This window comes from Trichechus manatus, unplaced genomic scaffold (genome assembly GCF_000243295.1).
Source record: "Trichechus manatus latirostris isolate Lorelei unplaced genomic scaffold, TriManLat1.0 scaffold00013, whole genome shotgun sequence".
Taxonomy (NCBI): domain Eukaryota; kingdom Metazoa; phylum Chordata; class Mammalia; order Sirenia; family Trichechidae; genus Trichechus; species Trichechus manatus.
Window position 1 is genome coordinate 1160835 of NW_004443949.1, and position 20452 is coordinate 1181286.

General features: G+C 35.4%; 1 protein-coding gene across 1 annotated transcript in view; it reads left to right on the plus strand.

Annotated features, from left to right (window-relative positions):
• The window catches only part of UGGT2 (UDP-glucose glycoprotein glucosyltransferase 2), a 189255-nt gene that overhangs the window by 26518 nt on the left and 142285 nt on the right, over positions 1–20452 (plus strand). Inside the window, exons 5-8 of the mRNA XM_004371389.2 lie at positions 9788–9962; positions 11559–11655; positions 14532–14604; positions 18830–18930. Of these exons, the coding sequence (XP_004371446.1) occupies positions 9788–9962; positions 11559–11655; positions 14532–14604; positions 18830–18930 (446 nt within the window). The remainder of the gene's footprint in view (positions 1–9787; positions 9963–11558; positions 11656–14531; positions 14605–18829; positions 18931–20452) is intronic.

The following is a 20452-nucleotide window of genomic DNA, read 5'->3' on the forward strand; positions in this document are numbered from 1 at the left end:
AGAAGAAAGGCCTGGTGCTTTTCTTCTGAAAATGAGCCATTGAAAACCCTATGGATCTCAGCAGTCTGATTGCCAGCCAGTCATGGGGATGGTGCAGGACTGGGCAGCATTTTGTTCCGTTGTGCGTTGGGTCGGCATGATTGGGGTACCACCTAGATGGCAGTTAACTTCTACAGCATCAGCACCTGCCAGTGTATACCATATTGCCTGATTGTTTATAATTTAAAAAGTGATAATAGGTGTTTCTTTAATTGTGGAAGAACTGTTTATATATTAAGCAGTAATATATATTTGTTTAGTAATGTATATTTAGTAATTTGTATTCTTCTGTCACTTGTTACAAAACCTTTTCTAATTTTTTTAATACTTTTATGTTGATTTTAATATATAGAAAGGTTTTGTTTTTATGTAGCCAAGTATTGTGTGTGTGTGTGTGTGTATGTGATCTTGACATTGTTTTTATACTAACACAAATTTTCCCAAACTGGAAATAAGAGATTTTAGTAATATTTTCCAGTAGCTTTCTTAAAGATTTCTCTTTTATTTTACATAAAACTTTTATAATCCACCTGTACTTTATCAAAAGGTAAGGATCCAACCAGATTTTTTTCCTAGATAACCAGTCAATTACTGTATTGATTATATTCATATTATGGTTTATTTTGTAACTATTCTTCCCTATTATCTGTTTCTTGTACAAGTGCCACATTGTTTTAGGATTTATTGTTTTATAATACATTCTAGTATCTGATATGATAATTTCCTCTTCATCACTGTTTTTTGCTCTATAGAATTTCTTAGCTCTTTGCATTTGTCAGTTCTTCCAAATTAACATTAGAGTCCTTTTTTTCCCAAGTTGCCCCTCCAAAAAAATAGTCCTAGTAGGGTATTAACTAGAATTATGTTAGATCTATTGGTTTATTTATTATATTGACTCATCAGAGAACATGATATTTCTCTCTGTTCATACCTACTTCTAAAACTTGAAGTCAAGTTTTATAATCTTCCAAGTTTTTAAAATTAGAAACTATTGTTTTATTCTATCAAATATTTTTTTAATATATTAAAATGAATACAGAGTTTTTCTTACTGGACATAGTGATATGTTAACATATTTTTAAGTATTATACCTTCTTTGCATTTCTAGGAAAAAGTACTCAATGATGTGGGATTATCTTATTTTTCTGTTGAATTAAGATTGCTTATGTTTTTGTTCTGTTGTGATCCATAGGGTTTTCATTGGCTAATTTCCGGATGTTGGTAGCCAGGCCTGTCTTCCTACTCTGTCTTTGTCTGGAAGCTCCGCTGAAACCTGTCCACCAAGTTACTTTGCTGGTATTTGAAATACGTGTGGCATAGCTTCCAGAATCATAGCAACACGCAGGCAACCACAGTACGACAAAATGACAGATGGCATTTGCATGGATGCTAACAATTATGGATAATATTACAAAGAATGGGAATTCCAGAACATTTAGTTGTGCTCATGTGGAACCTATACACAGATCAAGAGTCAGTTGTTTAAGCAGAACGGGGTTACTGTGTGGTTCAAAATTGGAAAAGGTGTGTAGCAGGGTTGTATTCTTTTACCTTACTAATTCAATCTGTATGCTGAACAAGTAATCCAAGAAGCCAGTCTATATGAAGAAGAATGTGGCATCAGAATTAAAGGAAGACACACTAACAACCTGCAATATTTGAATGACACAGCCTTGCTTGTTGACAGTGATGAACTTGAAGCACTTACTGATGAAGCACAAAGGTGATACCCTTAGTATGGATTATACCTGAACTTGAAGAAAACAAAAATCCTTACAACTGGATCACTAAGGAGCATCATGATAAATGAAGAAAAAATTAAGTTGTCAGTGATTTCATTCTACTTGGAACAACAATTAACACCCATGGAAGCAACAGTCAAAAAATCAAACAATGTACATCATTGGGCAAATCTGCTGTAAAAGATCTCTTTAAAGTTTTAGAAAGCAAAGATTTCGGTTTGATGACCAAAGTGTGCCTGACCCTAGCCATGGTCTTTTCAGTTGCCTCATATGTATGTGAAAGTTGGATAATGAAAAAGGAACACAGAAGAACTGATGGGTTTGAACTGTGTTGTTGGTGAAGAATATTGAATATACCATGTATTGCCAAAAGAATGAACAAATTAGTTTAGAAGAAATACAACCAGAATGTTCCTTGGAAGGAAGTATGGTGAGACTTCAGCTTGCTTACTTTGGACAGGTCATCAGGAAAGACAAATCACTGGAAAAGGACATCATGTTTGGTAGCGGGCCAGTGAAATTGAGGGAAATCTTCAATGAGATGGATTGTCACAATAGCTGAAACAGTGGACTCAAACATACCAACAATTATGAAGGTGGCACAGGACCAGGCAACATTTCATTCTGTTATATAGAAGGTCACCATGAGCTAGAGTTAACTCTGTGACAACTAAAAACAACAATACTTTCTTGTTAAAATTCATACTTATATTTTAATAAATGAGATTGGTTATAGATTTATTTATACCATCTTTAATTTTTTTAATGAGAGTCAGTCTAGCTTCCTAGAGTGAATTAGGTAACCACATTATTCTTACTCTGGAAGAGTTAGAGTAGGATTTATCAATTTCTTTACAGCAGTAGTAGAATCACTGTGAAATTATCAGCCCTAGTATATTTCTTAAGATAATTTCTGGTAACCTTCAAAATTTATTATATTGTTAAGGACTTCTGGTGTCAGGTTTTATTTTATACAATTTTTATTTTATAGAAACTAACTATATTAAAGATTAAAAAATATTCACATCAAGCTGTTGGGAGAGGCAATCTATTATGGGACCTGGGAGTTCTTTCATGTTCTTGCTGGGTGTACCAAGAATGCAGACCCCTGACTGTTCTTTACCTGAGCCATGTCCCGGAGTTGTGTTTGAAGGGAGCAACCTTGAGGGATAAGGTAACAGTTCCTTTCAGGAAAAAAGAGCAGTTTTGTTCATTGCTTGCTATAAAAGACTGACTTCCCAAGCTCAGCAAGTGTCCCTCAAATGCAGCATACACCCGCTTGTAGTATCTATCTAGGTCTGTATTTTGTCACACCCCCTCCCCTGTAGGATTTAGGAGCAAGCATATTGCTCATGCTGCTTGCTCTGCTGTGAGCAGTAAAGTCCGTTGTCTTTGATCCAGTAGTTTCATGTTTCTGCCAGAATCTATGCAACAATTAAAGGTTAAGCTTATTAGTTTGTAAGTATGGTAAAAATCAAACCTTAGACCTTTCACAGTTCTTGAAAATTTGTGACAGGGTGGGATGTTAATAGACACGTGGCTTTCTAGAGGAAAGACAAGGGCCTTGTGGGTTGGCGAGGAAAAGAGGCTGACACTGAAATTTCTTCCTTACTAGCCTTCCCTGCCACCTGGACTCCCTGTGCTCCTGGCTGGATGATAGCTGTCTTCTGATGGCTGTTGCTGTAGTCCCTGACACATGCCCTTTCATCCATGTTCCTATAGGAAAAGGTGTGTGAATTCACCTGATTGGGTTTGGAAGGAGCTTACAGTGAGGAAAAGATGTTAAAATGATGTCTGGACTGATGTGCTGTTTTGTGCTTTGGCTCCCACATCTAAGTGCATCAGTGGTTATTGCTATTTTATGTGCTTATTCTGTGAGTGTTACAAATGCTCATGAAGTCCAGAGGGGATTCTTCCATGCAGAGGCCGGCACATGTACTCCACTCACAGGTGGTCCAGCAGAAATGGCATAGAATCCCAGGAGAAAAAAGGAAAATCACAACTTTGAAGACTTAATGATTGCTTGAATTGCTTAAATTCCTAGAGAGGCTATTTTCCAGTAAAACAGAGCTACATACCTGACTGAGCGGTGAGATGCCCTTTTTCTTTTTTCTTTTTTTTTTAAAAGAACATCTGTTAAGCTGCTTTGAAACTGAACACCTGCCCAGTGGAGGTCTTCACCCCCTGACGTCTCTGTTTTAGGATAGATCAAGTAGGAGTCAGTGACCAGCAAGGATGAAGGGGCCTAATAAGTCTCTCTGGTCAAATGGAAAGACTCAAGAGCGCAGGAGACCCGGTCCCAGCGTGATCTCAGGTTTACATGAAAAATGGCAGATACCCCTTGGAGGCAAACGTTTTACCCCACCTCACCACCTGATGTAAAGCCACTGACTCAGTGGGGCCTTCAGTTCACGGTGGTTTCTCGAAATACCTGTGTCAGGTTATTGATATGTTCACCTAAGTTAAAAACTGAAAACGGATGGTATCTGTTGGGCTGCTACTGTTCCGCCTAGCACCAGCTATGTAAAACCAAAAGCAGATGTTGCTCCCCTCAATGGACAGATCATTGCTAGATGTTATTATCTTTTTCCCCTAACGGTAACTCCAGATCTTCCTGGTTGGCACGACTTCATTGTAGTTGTTCTGTCAAAAGGGAACCTCAGGAATGCAAATTTAATTTTGGTTCAGTCTGGATTCTTGTGTTGGATTGACATGGTCCTAGATCATGAAGATAATAACCACTTCATTGAGTACATTTCTGGCCATGTCCTCCTACAGTGGCCCACACAGGCCAAGGTGAAGGATGTAATGAGTCTTTGTAAATTTTGTGAAAATTTCCTTGTCCCACTTGTACTTGGCCCTTCCAGAATAAAGGTCTGGGTGCAAATAGGGGTTGACTAGAAAGAAGATGAACTTAGAGGTACTGTGAATTCTGGAGTGAGGCATTACTTTTATCTTCCAACGCTGTAAGCAAGTCTTCTTTCCTTGAGAGGAAGACGCTCTATCTTCCAAGGCTGTTTGTTCACTGTACAAGCATCCTGAAAAAGATTGTCTGGAACAAAGCCGTCCCTGCCTTCCTCACAAGCTGTGCAAAAACATGAGAGACTCATGGGGAATTTTCTCCTAACAAATACCAGAAAATACTGTGAATTGAACTTAATGACAGTAAAAATGTCACATCAAAATTGATGACATGCAGCTAATACTGTACTTAGAAAAACATTTTACACTTAGATGCATATATTAGAAAAGAAATGCTGAAAATGTTCTAAGCATACATCTTAATATCTTAGAAGAATATAAGTGAAACCCCCAAAATGTAAAAGGAAATAATAAATCTAACAGTTCATGGATTAGAAAATGCAGTATTATAATGATAACAGTTCTCCCAGAATGAATCTGTAGATCCAGTATAAGCCTAATTGAAATTCCTCAGGCCTGTGAAATTTGACAAGCTATTTTTAAAATGTATGTAGAAAAGCAAAGTATCATGAATTGTCTAGGCAATTTTGAAGAAGAAAAAAACTAGAGCATGTACAGTATTAGATATGAAGACATTGCAACAGTTATTTAAACTGTTTTGTATTGGCACAAATTGACCAGTGGAACAGTACAGAGAGCAGGCATAGACCTTTTGATTTATGACAAATGTGGCATTGCAGAAGAGTAATATTTACACAGATGAGGCTGGGTGTACTGGATATTCTTATAGGAAAGAATATATATGTATATATACATACATATATTATACACCAAAATGAAGTTTAGGTGGATTATAGAGCACAATATGAATGGCAGAATAATAAAGTATCTGGGAGATGACTTAGAAGAATATGTTTGACTTGATAAGTAAAGATTTGTTAAGGCATCAACAGCAATGTCTTAATTATTTATGGTGTTCTTCCTTTCATGTAGATCCAGGTTTGCATTTGGTATCTTTTCCCTTCAATCTGAAGAAGTTCCTGTAGCATTTCTTGTTGATAACAATTTATTTAGCTTTCATTTATTTGAAAAACCCTAGCTTTTGGAGGATATGCGGGATATAGAGATTTGGTGGTTTTCTTCCAGCATCGCTTGATCTCTAGCTTAGAGGTATTGTTCCATTTTCTTGCGGTATCTGTTGTTTCTAAATAGTGATTCTTATCATTTTATTCCCCTGTATACTAGAAGATGTCTTTTTATTTCTCTTTATGTTTGATTTTCAGTAGTTTGGTTATGATCTGCCTCATTTTTAGTTTTTTTTTGCATTTATGCTGGTTGCCTTCACTAAGTTTGTTTTATGTTTTAATCAAATTTGGGAAATTTTAGCCATTCTTCAAATATATTTTCTGTTCTCTCTTCTTTCTACTTCTGAGTCTCTTGTTACATGTATTTTACTCCATTTGAGACTGTCTTTCAGATCCCTGAGTCTCATTCATTTTTTTCCTCAGTCTTTCTGTTTCAGAGTGCATAACTTCTGTTGGTTTGTCTTTGTTAGCTTTTTTGCCATTTCCTGCCTCTAGCCCTTCTAGTTAATTTTTCATTCAAATCATTCTGTTTTCACTTCTAGAACTTCTGTTTGATTATCTTTTATGTTTTCCATTTCTTTGCTGAGATTTTATCTCCTGACTCACTAAGACCAGACTTTTCCTTTAATTGTTAGAATGTATTTTCTTTTTTTGAGCGTACTTATAGTAGTTGCTTTGAAGTGTTTGCTTCATCTAATGTCTGGGCCGTAATAGGGTCGGTTTCTGTTGAAATCTTATTTTATTGTCTACCAGTCACATGTTCCTGTTTTTTACATGTCTAGTACTTTTTATTATGTATTGGACATTGTTGATGATATGTTATAGAGACTCTAGATTCTGTTATCTTGCTCTTAGGAGTGTTGAGTTTTATTTTAGTAGGAAGTTTAGTTATTGGCTAATCACCTTGAAATTGTATAGCTTTGGTTTTAAGCCTCTTTAGAATGGATGTGTCCAATGCAATGTATTTCACCAGCCCCTGTAACTTGATGTAACTCAACCTCCAAGGTGTCGTTTCCTGCAGATCTTGACAGATCCTGAGTTTAGGCTATGTTAGACCTTACCCTAGTCTAGGGTGTGATCCTTCTTCCTAAAGGTTGACTTTTCTGGTATTTCAGTTAGATGTGTTAATTGTCAGTGAGATTTCTCCACCAGAGCCTCCAATGTCTGACAGCATTGCTTGACCACTAACATCTCTGTTAGTTCCCAATCTTACAGCAACTGTCAGCTTTGTTAATCCTCTGTTTTGAGCGTATGTTTTCTATTTTGTTTTCTAAATGTAAACTTTTTATTGAAGCTTAACATAAATGTAAGAAAATTCAAAAATCTTAAATGTACAACTGAATGAAATTGCACATACCCTTGTGTCCCAGTACCCAATTGAAGAATTAGAGCATTATCAGTACCCCAGCAGCCTGCTCAGTTTCCCCATCAAGCCACTACCCTCCGAGGGTAATTGCTATCCTGACTCCCTATACCCTAGGTTAGTTTTGCCTTTTTTTTTTTTAATTTTTTACAGATAGGATTATAGTTTATTTACTCTTTTATGTCTGACTTAAATTGCTCAGCATTATGTTTGTGAGAGTCTTTTATTTTTTATGTGCAAGTTGTTAGAAATTATTCATTTCCATTGCTTTATAGTGTTTCATTTTCTGAACATATTATAGCTTGTCTACTGTTGGATATTTGGGTCGTTTCCTGTTTGTAGCTATCATGAATAGTGCTGTTTTAAACATTCTTTTACTTGCCTTTTGTAGGTATATATAGATTTCTGATGGGCATTTACTTAAAGTAACATTGCAAATACCTTAAAATCTTTTAATTTCCCTTACCATTTTGTGATTCACATGCTATTCTTACTATATATATTTTATTGGATATATATTAATGCCCCCATGACATTTTTAATACTGTTTTATATAATCAATATTCATTTATCATTACCCACATATGCACTACTTTTACTCTTCTTTCTTGCATGTTAGACTTGCCTCTGAGATAAGTTTTCATTTGTCTTGTATTTCCTTTGTTATGAGTCTTCTAGTGTTTTAAATCTGTTTTTATTTACCTAAAATTGTCCTTATATTGCTTATATTTTTTGACCATTTTATTATGAAAATTTCGCCTTTGTTTTTGAAAAAAAATTCCATTGGGTATCGAATTCCAGGTTGGTAGGTCTGTTTGTTTTTTCCTTCATCATTGGCATTGGCATTGGCATTTTATTGTCTTCTGACTTATATTGTTATGCAATTCCTCTGCAAATCTGTCATTTTTTTTATAAGGTGATCAAGATTCTTTTTCTCTTTCATGCTACTTTTAAGGCTTTTCTCTTTGTTTTTCTGTATTTTCACTATAATCTAGGTGTGGATTTCTTTTAATTATTATTCTTGAGACTTCTTGGGCTATTTGAATTGTACATAGATATCTTTCATTAGTCCTAATACATTGTCAGCCATTATCTCCTTGAGTATTGCCTTTATTTATTTTTCTCTTGTGGATCAACAATAAAATGTTTTATAAACCTTCTCACTGTATCCTCTATATCCCCTCTGCATTTTCTTTTTCTTTCACTGTGCTGCATTTTCAGTACTTATGGACTGTCTTCCAGCTCACTGGTTCTCCCTTCAGCTATGTCTAATCTTTTTCTTTTTAACTCTAGAAGTATTTTCCTTTTACCAAATCTACCATTTCACATTTTTATAGTTTCCAGTTCCTTGTTCACATTTTCCAGATTTTTCGTGAATTTTCAAAATTTTGATTCATTGCCTTTAGTTTTTTTTAATACAGTAGGCTAGTATTATAATCTGAGTATAATAATTCCAATATTAGAAATTTTTAAAAATTGGCTTGTTACCTGCCTTTCAGCTGGTTTTACTTGATTTCAGAACCTATAGTCTTTTCACCATCATGCTACAGCGATGTTATTCACACTCTCTTTTTTTTTTCTTTCTCTCTTTTCATCAGTATTTTTTATTTAAAGGCAGTAAATGACTGAATGGATGCAGGGAGCTGAATTCATTAAATAACAGGTTATTTCTCAACACCCTTATCCTAATTGTCATTTTCTGTGTAAATTGCTAAAATGATGCCGGTGGAAAGATGGACTTTGCTATTTCGTAGACGGAAGTTGAAATTTTGGCTTTTTTACTTGCTCTTGTCCTAGATATTTAACTTCTGTGAGGCTTAGAAACCTTAACTTGAAGCAGATTATGGTAAATATCTAAAGGAATTATGAAGACAGAATTTGCTAATAAGTACAAAGAATCTAGCACCAAAGCAAACCCGATGCTATCCAGTTGATTCTGACTCACGATGACTGCATGTGTTACATAGTGCAACTATTCCGTAGGGTTTTCTTGGCTGTAGTCTTTACAGAAGCAGATTGCCAGGCCTTGTTTCCATGTTGCTCCTGGATGGGTTTTAACCTCCAACCTTTAGATTAGTAGTCGAGCACAAACCGTTTGTGCCGCCCCAGGACCTGAGTCTAGCAGAGTGCCTGACAAGAAAGTATCACTTAAAGTCTTCGTTTATGATGATGGTTCCAGACCATAGGATGCTTCTATTACATTGTCTTTGAAAATTTAATGAGTTGTTGTTCATACCAAGTACTGTACTCTTTGTCTAAAGTAATGCCTGTTTTTTAAGTGTTTGGAAGCCATTTTCAGGATGTATAAGCTATAATAAAAAAATAACATTCTTTCAGTTGAGGAAAACAACTTTTATTTCCTTGAAAATATGTTGCCATTATATAGTAGTATTTAAAGGTAGTCTTGCTGGAAAATAAAGGATTTTTAAGATTTATTTTTGGGGTAACAAAATTTCTATCGTTTAGTAGAAGGTGCATGCACAAAATCACCACAGGCAATTTAAATTCTTTTTCTCTGATTATGTATATAATCCTATAAATTTTTGATAAACAAAAACTATAAAGTATCATGGTATATTTCTGAAATCTTGTTAACTTTCAATTCATTTAAAATTTGCATTTTCTTTTCATCTCAGGCCCAGACCTTACCTGTTTAAAGGTGATCATAAATTTCCTACAAAAAAAGAGAAATTACCAGTGGTTATTCTCTATGCAGAAATGGGTACCAGAATCTTTAGTAAATTTCACAAAGTATTGTCTGAAAAAGCTCGCAGTGGAGAAATTCTCTATGTTCTTCGACATTATATTCAGGTACATGCTTATTTTTTCCAAGTTTATTCTGGCTGTAGAAAAATAACTTCGATAATTTCATTACTAGATTTATGTAATAAGTTTCAGCAGAAGAGTTATTTCTTGTTTTTGTTTTTTTTACTTAACACAACTATTAAACAGGTGAATTTTACATGGAAAAACATATTGGGTTTCTTTGTCTGTTCTAGGGGGAATAATATTTATAACCCTTTCCTCTGTAATATATCTGGCTCAGATTTAAAACTTGGATAAACATGAAAACATATTGTAATAACGTGTACAATATTAACTAGGACTTACAAATATAACTATTTTTAATGAAAGTATTTCATGATGGGAAATCTGATTTACTAGGTAAACTGATAGTAAATCTTAAGTCAAAGTCCTAAGCATGGAATAAGACTTTGCACAACTGACTGTCACATTCAGGCTTCTGGTGAACCCTATTGTCTTATCTCCCACTCTTCCTGCCTCCCACTGCCATCATACTCTGTCACATTAGTCTGTTTTAAAGATTTCATAGTACTTATTGCTATGGTGTTGTTATTGTTGTTGTTACGTGCCCTCAGGTCGGCTCCAACTCACAGTGACCCTGTGCACAACAGAACAAAACACTGCCCAGTCCTGCCTAATCCTCAGAATTGTTGTTACGCTTGAGCCCATTGTTGCAGTTTCTGTGTCAGTCCATCTTGTTGAGGGTCTTCCTCTTTTTTGCTGACCCTCAACTTTACCAAGCATGATTTCCTTCTCCAGGGACTGATCCCTCCTGATAATATGTCCAAAGTATGTGAGATATAGTCTCACTGTCGTTGCTTCTAAGGAGCATTGTAGTGGTATTTCTTCCAAGACAGATTTGTTAGTTCTTTTGGCAGTCCATGATATATTCAGTATATCTCTAGAAGTACATTTTATATTTGCTCTTCATAGAGAGGGGAAAATTGAGTACCAAAATTTTGATGATAACTACTTCAGACAAATCAGTTTTAGACAAGTGCAGCCTACTGCCAGAAGAGATACTAATTTGCAGCCTTTGGTATATTTTAATCATTTAGAAACATGAGGAAGAATTTAATTACCTTGTTCAAGGCACTGAATTTTTGTGTCCTTTGCCTCTACTGTCCATTGTCTGCTGTTGATGACACTCTGGTCGCCCTGCATCTAGACAACAAGCAAATGAATAACATTTGCTAGTTTGGCAAATCTTGTGGAGCTCCATCCCCTAAAGGAGTGCAGTTTTGTTGAAACTTGACTATATTGGATCTTCTGTTAATTAACAACTCATGAGATAGACTGGGAACGTTGTCATGGTATGACAGAAAATGATCAGATATATTTTCATCATAGTAGAGTAATTAAAACAGTCAGTAGTCACGAGAAAATTTTTGGGAAGTAAAGAAGTGGTCATCAACCAAATTCTGGTTCCTTAATAGAATACATAGGAAGAGTATAAATGTACCCTCAAATAATAATATATCATACTGATTGAACAACTTTAGTAGTTTCCTCTAAAGTTCTAATATACTAATCATACTGAATTTAAAACAAGATGTTTAACTCAGTATTTTCTCATTTTATCAAATAAATGTTTTTGAACAGAAACCGAGCTCACGGAAAATGTACCTGTCTGGTTATGGTGTGGAGCTAGCGATTAAGAGTACAGAATACAAAGCATTGGATGATACCCAAGTTAAAAGTAAGTTTTTTATGTCTGAATTTGAGTAGAATGAAAATTAGGAGACTTACGTTCTTTTCTTTTTACAAACGCTAATGAATTTAATCCCACGTACATTAATTTGAGGTTGGAGACAGGAGTGGGTGTCTTCCTACTTAGTTTGGAATTTAATTTTAAATGAAAATAAATACATTGTGTTTAATATTATTGTATCCTCAAAAATAGGAGTTAGTATATTATTTTGCTTAGACCTAATAGTTTCCCAAGCATTATTAGCAACATATTACAAAATGTAAACTGGGCTAATCGATGCTTATGGCTGGAGTTGACAGGCCCAAGAGCTCAGACTGGCCCGCACTCCACCCAGCCACTTTGGGGTCTAAGGGGATCAGTTAGCTCAGTAAACCTATAACCCACTGGTGACACATTAGCTTAGGAATTGTCTGAATTATTTATTTATAATGACATTAGAATGATGATTTTTTTTTTTTGAAGGTGGATGGTAGAATTCTGTGAATTTACTTAGCTGAGGTAAATTGATTAAATTTGTTGTGATCTGTAAACCAGTCTTCATCTATAGTTGTTCTATGAACTAAATCCTAGCTTGAGATAGACTCTGGAGACCTAAATAAACTTAAGAATTTTTCACAATTCTTATGGAAGTCTTTTGTAATCTGGTTAATCTGAAATTAATTTATACCTGATTCTTGATTAAGAAAGAATATTTACCTCATTCTTAAATAGGCACTCAGATTTGGCACCTGCTTCAACTTTTTCTGTTCAGAGCTGCTCATGTAGGCCCTGCCTTGATCACAGACTTAGCACCTGATGTGCTTCAAATAAAGATCTGTATTACTCTAATTTAAATACTTTTGGTTAAAGAATTACAGAAAAACTATAGTAAAAACAATAATATCCAGATTTTGTGTATTTCTGTCTAGCCTGTATATACCTTCACAATGTTTTGTAACTTAGTATCTTAATTAATAGTCATGATAGTAACAGAACATTTTCTGACTATCCTTAGACTTGTAAAATTTTCTTCAAAAAGTCAGATGCTCACGTATGTATTGTCTGTATTAACCAATTATGCAGTAAATTCTCAAATCAACCTTTCACATATCTTTGGAATATATCCTTCCCCCTCTATTTTAGTGCCACTCCATGAGTTCATTTCCTATTTTTCTCACGTGCATACATGTGTTGGGCTTCTAACAGGCCTTTTCTCTGGTCTTTGCCTTCAGTGCTCTCAGCATCAATTAATCAATCTGATCTCCACAGTGCTTTCAAAATGTACTTCTTATGATGAAAATCTGACTGTGTAACTCCACTGGTTAAAGCCCTTTAGTAGTTCCTTTTACCTACATCATAAATTCAAATTCCTATAGCATAGCAAACAAAGCTTTTCACAGTATCCCCCTTCCTGCCTTATCACTCCCCCCTTAGCCTTCTCTTGTTTGTACCCTATGGTCCTGCAATACTGAGCTACTGTACTGAAAAATTTCCTCTCTTCTGAATGCCTGCATGCGCTGCCAAGGCATTATGACCTCTAATGCTTTCATCCCTTAGCATATGCGATTCTTTCTGCCTGAAATCCCTCCTCCCCAGCTCTGACCTCTTTCATTATATCCAGGACCTCATCTTTTAAGACTCATATATCAGTCAGTACCTCTGAGATGACAGGGTATTCTTCCTGCTCTCTCAGAGGATCGTTTTTCCTTTTTTGTCTTCTGTATAATCCTATACCCACTTTTAGAAAAGCTCTTCACACTATTAAAAATGCATATTTATTTGCCTCTGTCTTTTTTCACCAAGCAGGGTCTGTCACTGGTGTAAGAAAGGTAACGGTAATGAGTGCCCAGGGACAGTCTCTAAGTTGCACCCCTCCCCCAATTTAAAGATGAATAGATGTTGATAGCAGGGACTAATCAGCAGAAGTACCTTCCACCTGTAGCCCGACTGCCTTAGTCAGGCACCTTTCATATTTGTGGTGCCTCGGAATGTCATTCCACGCCTCGTCTGGTGCACCCTTGGACTTGGGCTCAGGGGCAAGTGCCCCCCCAGCTCCCAGTGGTCTGCACTCCCCCGTTGTTATGCCTCTGGGATCTGTGCTTTTGTGTCTCCCTTCCTGGTGTCTATCTTGATCAAGGTGTCAGGCATCATAGTAGGCAGTCAGTAGATGTTTGCCCGGGGAACAAAAAGGAGGAAAAGGAAGACTGGATCAAAGAACCCACAGGTTTTAGCTGTAGCCCTAGAGATTCTGACCTTCAGAAGAGAGAGAAAGGAGAAGTGTACTTGATGAGCTGGGCCACTCTGATAGTCGGAGAGCAGCTCCATGCTGCGGGAAGTCACAGGTTCTTAAAATACCAAAGCGCCCTTCACATACGTGATTTACCACACTGTATATTATAATTATTTGGTAAGTAAAGGAGAAGAGAAGAGAAATGACTGTAAAACATTATGTTGTTATTTTTTGAAGTCATAAGTTTTGATTTATTTCTATAGGCACCTGTAAGACTCCTTGCTTACAGGTATCAAAATATGCAGGAGCTCATATTTGTCAGGGATTGGGTTCTTCAGCCTGGCTGGATTGGTAAACCCAGGATTTCTCCCAGGAACTTGCACTTAACATTTCTAGTTATAAGGTAGAACTTGATGATGAAAAAAATCGATGAACTGTTAATCAGGGTGATTAAATATTTAATAATCCATCCAAGCCTGATTAAAAAGAGAGAGCTCGCTCAGGAGTTACAAGCATGTGCACATGTACGTGTCATTAACTGGTCCAGCAAAGAAAAGGTGAAACAAACGGAATTAATTTGAGGTCTTCTAATTCTTGATTACATAATCCTTTTCCGGCCTGGAAATATTTCTTTTTTGTGTTTTTCAAAATATAGCTGTGAATAATACTGCTGTAGAAGATGCGACTGAAGCAAGTGAAGTTCAAGGATTTCTCTTTGAGAAACTAAAGTAAGTCTGAATACAAATAAAATGGGTATATACTCAAGTTTGGTTTAAAGGAATTAATTCAGTATGCTGTGTCGATAGATGTTTCACATTTCTTTTTTATGTAGAGAGATTTTGTATTACAGAAGTAACACAATTAATGTCAGAAACTTTGGGGAGCAAAAAACCACAAAATTGTACAATGTTTTTGTTGTTAGTTGCCGTCAAGTCAACTCTGACTCATGGTGACCCCAAGTATAATAGAATGAAATGTTGCCAGTCTTGCACCATCTTCAGGATCGTTGGTATGCTTGAGTCTATTGTAGCAGCGTGTATTCTGTGTGCCTTCTAGCACTATATCAGACAGTATTCTGTTGTGATGCCTAGGATTTTCATCGGTTGATTTTCAGAAATTGATCACCAGACCTTTTTTCCTAGTCTGTCTTAGTCTGGAAGCTCCACAAAAACCTGTCCACTGGGGGTAGCCCTACTGGTATTTGAAAGACTGGTGACATAGCTTCCTGCATCATAGGAACATGAAAGCTACCACAGTACTACAAATGGACAGATGCGTGGTGGGAATTGTAAAATAACCGCCACTAATATCCACAACTGAGAGAGAACGATTACTACTGTTTTAGCATAGGTCTTTCCAGTCTTTCTGTACATATTTTTATAGCAACAAATAAATGCATCCATGACATTTTGCAGAGTCAAACCATGTTGTTCAACTTCTATTTTCATATCCTGTGGGATGTGCCATTACTTACTGAAACAATCCCATAGAATAGGACTTTAGATTATTTCCTTACTTTTTCCTTCAGTATTTTTGTGCACAAATTTGGGTATATCTCTGATTTTTAATACAAATTCCTGATAAAAATAACTAAATAAAAGCATGTGTACTTCTTAAAATTTTTTATACATATTTCCAAATTTCTGCCCATGAAATTGTACTAATACATACAGTCATCCCAGTATGTGGGTCTACTTCCCAGAACTTTATTAACCACTGACATTACTGTGTAAATCTTTAGTTAACTTAGTAGGTGAAAATGATATTTGATTTTTAACAACTCTGCGTTTATTTTAACAGACTGAACTATATTGTAATTTTTATTCAAAAACAGTCAAATATTAGAAGTTTATTAATAGCAAAGTTAAACTTGTTTTCATATGTTTATTGGTCTTTGAGTTTATTCTTGGATAAATTGCCTATTCCTAGCCTTTGCTCATTTTTTCTTGTTTCGCTCATCTTTTCTTTATTAATTTGTAACAGCTTTTTACAAGTTAAAACTTTTGAACCCTTTCCATATGTTGAATTATCTACTGTTAAAGCTTACTTTTATTTCTTAATCTTAAAAACTGGAAGTTTATTCATTAGTTAAAACTCTTTTGTTTATTAAGTTGAGCATTAGGATTCGACTTCTAATACTCAGATCCCTGGGATAACTACAAAAATATTAATTGAGACCTTGGAAGGCTATATTGGGTCGGTTAAATACATGGCTCGCTCTCCTTTTATGCAGACCAAATTATTTGTACCACAAATAAAGGCTGAATATTAAAAGAATTTGCTAAACCTTGAAAACATGAAATGACAAGCATAAACCAACAAATAAATTACCAAATATTTAGTAGCCTTGTAGTTTTTTTTTAACCATATTATTCATTCATACCGTATGGTGCTATCACTGTATGAATTAAAATTGTCCATACTTCACAGTAGTAAATTGTTTTGCTTAAGTTCATTTTAATATTCTAATTTAAAAGTTAGGTAAATAATAAAGTGTATGATGAATATTTGTTTAGGAAGTTTTTTTTTTATTGAAGAGGATAAATAATAAAATTAGCTTTAATTTTGTACATCATTTATGTTAATTGATCCAATTTTAATTTTTCAATTAATTTAAAAATGTTAGCGACTCATGTATGTACTATCACTTTTATTTTTTATCTTAAAAAGTTTATTGGTAATATATATTTTTTAAATAACAGCTTTATTGAGATATAATTCACCTATTATAAAATTCACCTTTTTAAAGTGTACAATTCATTGTTTTTTAGTATATTCACAAGGATTTGCCTCCATCACCAGTATCTAATTCCAGAATAGATTTATCACTCCTGAAAGAAATCCCATATCTGTTAGCAGTCACTCCCCATTCCTGTTGCATCCCAGCTCCTGACAACAACTCAGCTAATTCCTGTCACTGTGAATTTGCTTAATTTTATTTCATATAAATGGAATCATACAATATATGTGGCATTTTGTGACTGGCTTCTTTCACTTAGCATAGTGTTTCGAAGGTTCACTCGTGTTATAGGATGCATCAGTAATACATTCCTTTTAAGTGCTGAATAATATTCCATTGTATGGATATACCCCTTTAATAGTTTATTAATGGGCCTGTTTATGTATGCTGTTGTGTTTAATCAGTTTTAAAATTGATTAGACGCCTATTTTACTATCATAATAGACATGTATTTTACTATCATAACATTAACACCAACTGATGCAGCACAGTGTAGTTCATACTGTGGAGTCAGATTGTCTGGGTTGCTATCCTGATTCTTCCATTTACTAGTTTTGTGATCTTGAGCAATTAATTTCTTTAATCTCTCTGTACCTCAGTTTCCTCATATGTAAAATGGGGCTACTAATAGTATCTATTTACTAGGTTATTATGGGAATTATGGAGATTAAATTAGCTATTTATAAAGTGCTTAGAACCATTCGTGGTACATAGTAAACGTTATATAAGTGTTTGTTAAACATGAATAAAAGAAATAAGAGTTATAAAAATCATGAATAATATTCAATCTTTAGTATGAAGAAATCAAAATTATTTTTATGGCTGAAAAGAAAAGACAATACTTCCCTAAATTTCTGTGCCATAGATTGTCTATTGAAAACCTTTTAAAATCTGAGCTTAATTTCTTATACACATGTAAGTAACCTTTCAAAAATTAAAATTGTGCCCCTTTTTCTGACAGGATGATAGAAGACAAGGAATGGGATGGTGCCTGCTCTCTAAATACTTCTCAGTGGACATGGCTGTAGTTTTATGTGCACTTTACCTAATTTACAAGAAGGGAAAGTTTGTGATTCCCCCATAATGGCAAAAATTAGGAGAAAAGAAATGTTTTTATTAATATCTTTAACTCTTCACAGAATAAAATGAGTTTTTGATCTTTTATTCCAATATTACCAAAACCAGAAAAACCAAACCCATTGCCATCGAGTCAATTCCAACTCATAGCGACCCTATAGGACAGAGTAGAACTGTCCATAGGGTTTCCAAGGAGCAGCTGGTGGATTCAAATTGCCAGCCTTTTGTTAGCAGCCAAGCTCTTAAATGCTGCGCCACCAAGGCTCATGTGTTTAATATTAGGCAGAATTATCTTATTCCTGTTTTTTTAAGTGTCAAGATGGGAACTTTTTGAAATAGTGAATTGTAAGGTTGATAAGAAGCATTAATATCTTTCTGTATTAAATAGTTTTTATTTTAAATTACAAAAGTAATGCTTGTAATTTATAAAATGTTAAAAAAATATATAACATAAAAAACAAGTATTTATGCCTTCACCCTTGCATTCCTTACGAGTAATGCAAACATGTTAACAAGACTGTATCCCTCTAGACTTTGTTTTTCAGAACAAGGGAATACTGAGTGGTTTAAAGTCAGGAAAGGTATGCATCAGGGTTGTATCCTTTCACCATACCTAGTCAATCTGTGGAAGAAGTACAACCAGAATGCTCCTTGGAAGCAAGGACGGCCAGACTGCATCTCACATACTTTGGACATGTTGTCAGGAGGGATCAATTCCTGGAGAAAGACATCATGCTTGGTAAAGTAGAGGGTCAGCGAAAAAGAGGAAGACCCTTAGCATGATGGATTGACACAGTGGCTGCAACAGTGGGCTCAAGCATAACAACGATTGTGAGGATGGCGCAGGACTGGGCAGTGTTTCATTCTGTTGTGCATGGGGTCGCTATGAGTCAGAACCGACTCGACAGCACCTAACAACAACAGACTTCGTTTTGTTTTACACACTGGAAAAGTACACACATGGAGCTCCCTCGTTTTTAAGGACTGTGGATGAAGTAGATGAATCACAATTTATTTTTATCTTAGTGATAAACAGTTTGTTTTTAATTATTTGGAAGAATTAATTTGAAAAACATACTGCTTGAATAATGATTTGTGATAGTTGATGACAATGTTACTTAATATTCTCATTGCAGGGAAATACATTCAGATCTTACAGAGAATCTGACAGCATTCCAAAAATACTTGATTGAGAGTAGCAAAGAAATGATGCCTTTGAAAGTCTGGGAACTACAAGGTATAGTATTTTGAACTACCTTGAAAGTGTTTGGTAACTGATCTCTGTTTTGTTAAATAAGCTTTTATATAACTAAATTGTTCTTTAGAAAATAATAATTACTAAAAAAAATAATATTAATTATTACATTAATTTTTATCAGAATACAAATTTAATTGAAAGGTCATTCATTAAGGAAATCATATTTTTATGTTTGTGAAATCTAAAGTTATCTGAAGTGCAGTTATTTGGTATTATCTTACTTAAAAACCAGTTACTGTCATTTTGATTCTGACTCATAGTAACCCCATGTGTGTCAGAGTAGAACTCTGCTCCATTAGAGTTTTCAGTGGCTGATTTTTCAGAAGTAGATCTCCACACCTTTTTTCCAAGATGCCCCTGGGTGGACTCAAACCTCCAACCTTTCAGTTAGCAGCCGGATGTTTGCACCACCCAGGGGCTCCATTATCTTAATTGTTTTAAAAGTATACACTGATGCACCTTATAGGTTAGTCACAAATATTAAATCACATTTCACAGAATCTGTAACATTGATTAAAAATCCTTACTGTCAGCTTGGGAGAAATCAGAAAGAACTAAATCTTAAGTTCTCTTCTCTCTTAAGTATTGATCTTATTAGACCAGTGTATGCTTCACTGATATATTTTTCAAATGGGAGGACCTGCAGTTACAAACTTAGATGAGCTTTTAGATTGACAACCTCTAGCAGATATTCTGTGACCAAAATTTAGTTTGAAATTGAATTATAAATCCTTTTTTATTAGTGATTTTCTCTTATGATTTCTAGTGATTTAGTAAGTCATGAAGACATGTCATTTTTCTTCACAAACTGTACCTTTTATCACCTCTCAACTTTTTTCCCCCCATACAGAATTTTTTTTTCATACATTGTTATGTGACCCTAATTGCTCACCCCGTTCTGTGACAGCACACTCCTCCTTTCCGCCGCTGATTCCCTATGTCCATTCAACCAGCTCCTAAACTTATCTGCCTTCCCATCTCACCTCTGGACAGAAGCCGCCCCTTTGGTCTCTTGCATCTAGTTGACTAAGAGGCACATTATGTCCCACAGTCCAGTCCAATCCCTGTCTGAAGAGTTGGCCTCGGAAATTGTTTTAGTTTTGGGGTGATAGAGAGACCAGGGGCCATGCTTTCCAGGGCGCCTCCAGTCTTAGACCATTAAGTCTGGTCTTCTTACTAGAATTTGAGTTCTACATCCCATCGTTCTACTGCTCTATCAGTGACCCTCTGTTGTGTTCCCTGTCAGGACGTTCATTGGTGGTAGCCGGGCAGCGTCTAGTTCTTCTGGTCTCAGGCTGATGAAGTCTCTGGTTTATGTGGCCCATTCTGTCTCTTGGGCCAATACTTTCCTTGTGTCTTTGGTGTTCTTCGTTCTCCTTTACTCCAAGTGGTTGGGAACAACTGATGTGTCTTAGATGGCTGCTTGCAAGCTTTTAAGACCCAAGACGCCACTCACCAAAGTAGGATGCAGAACATTTTCTTAATAAGCTTTGTTATGCCA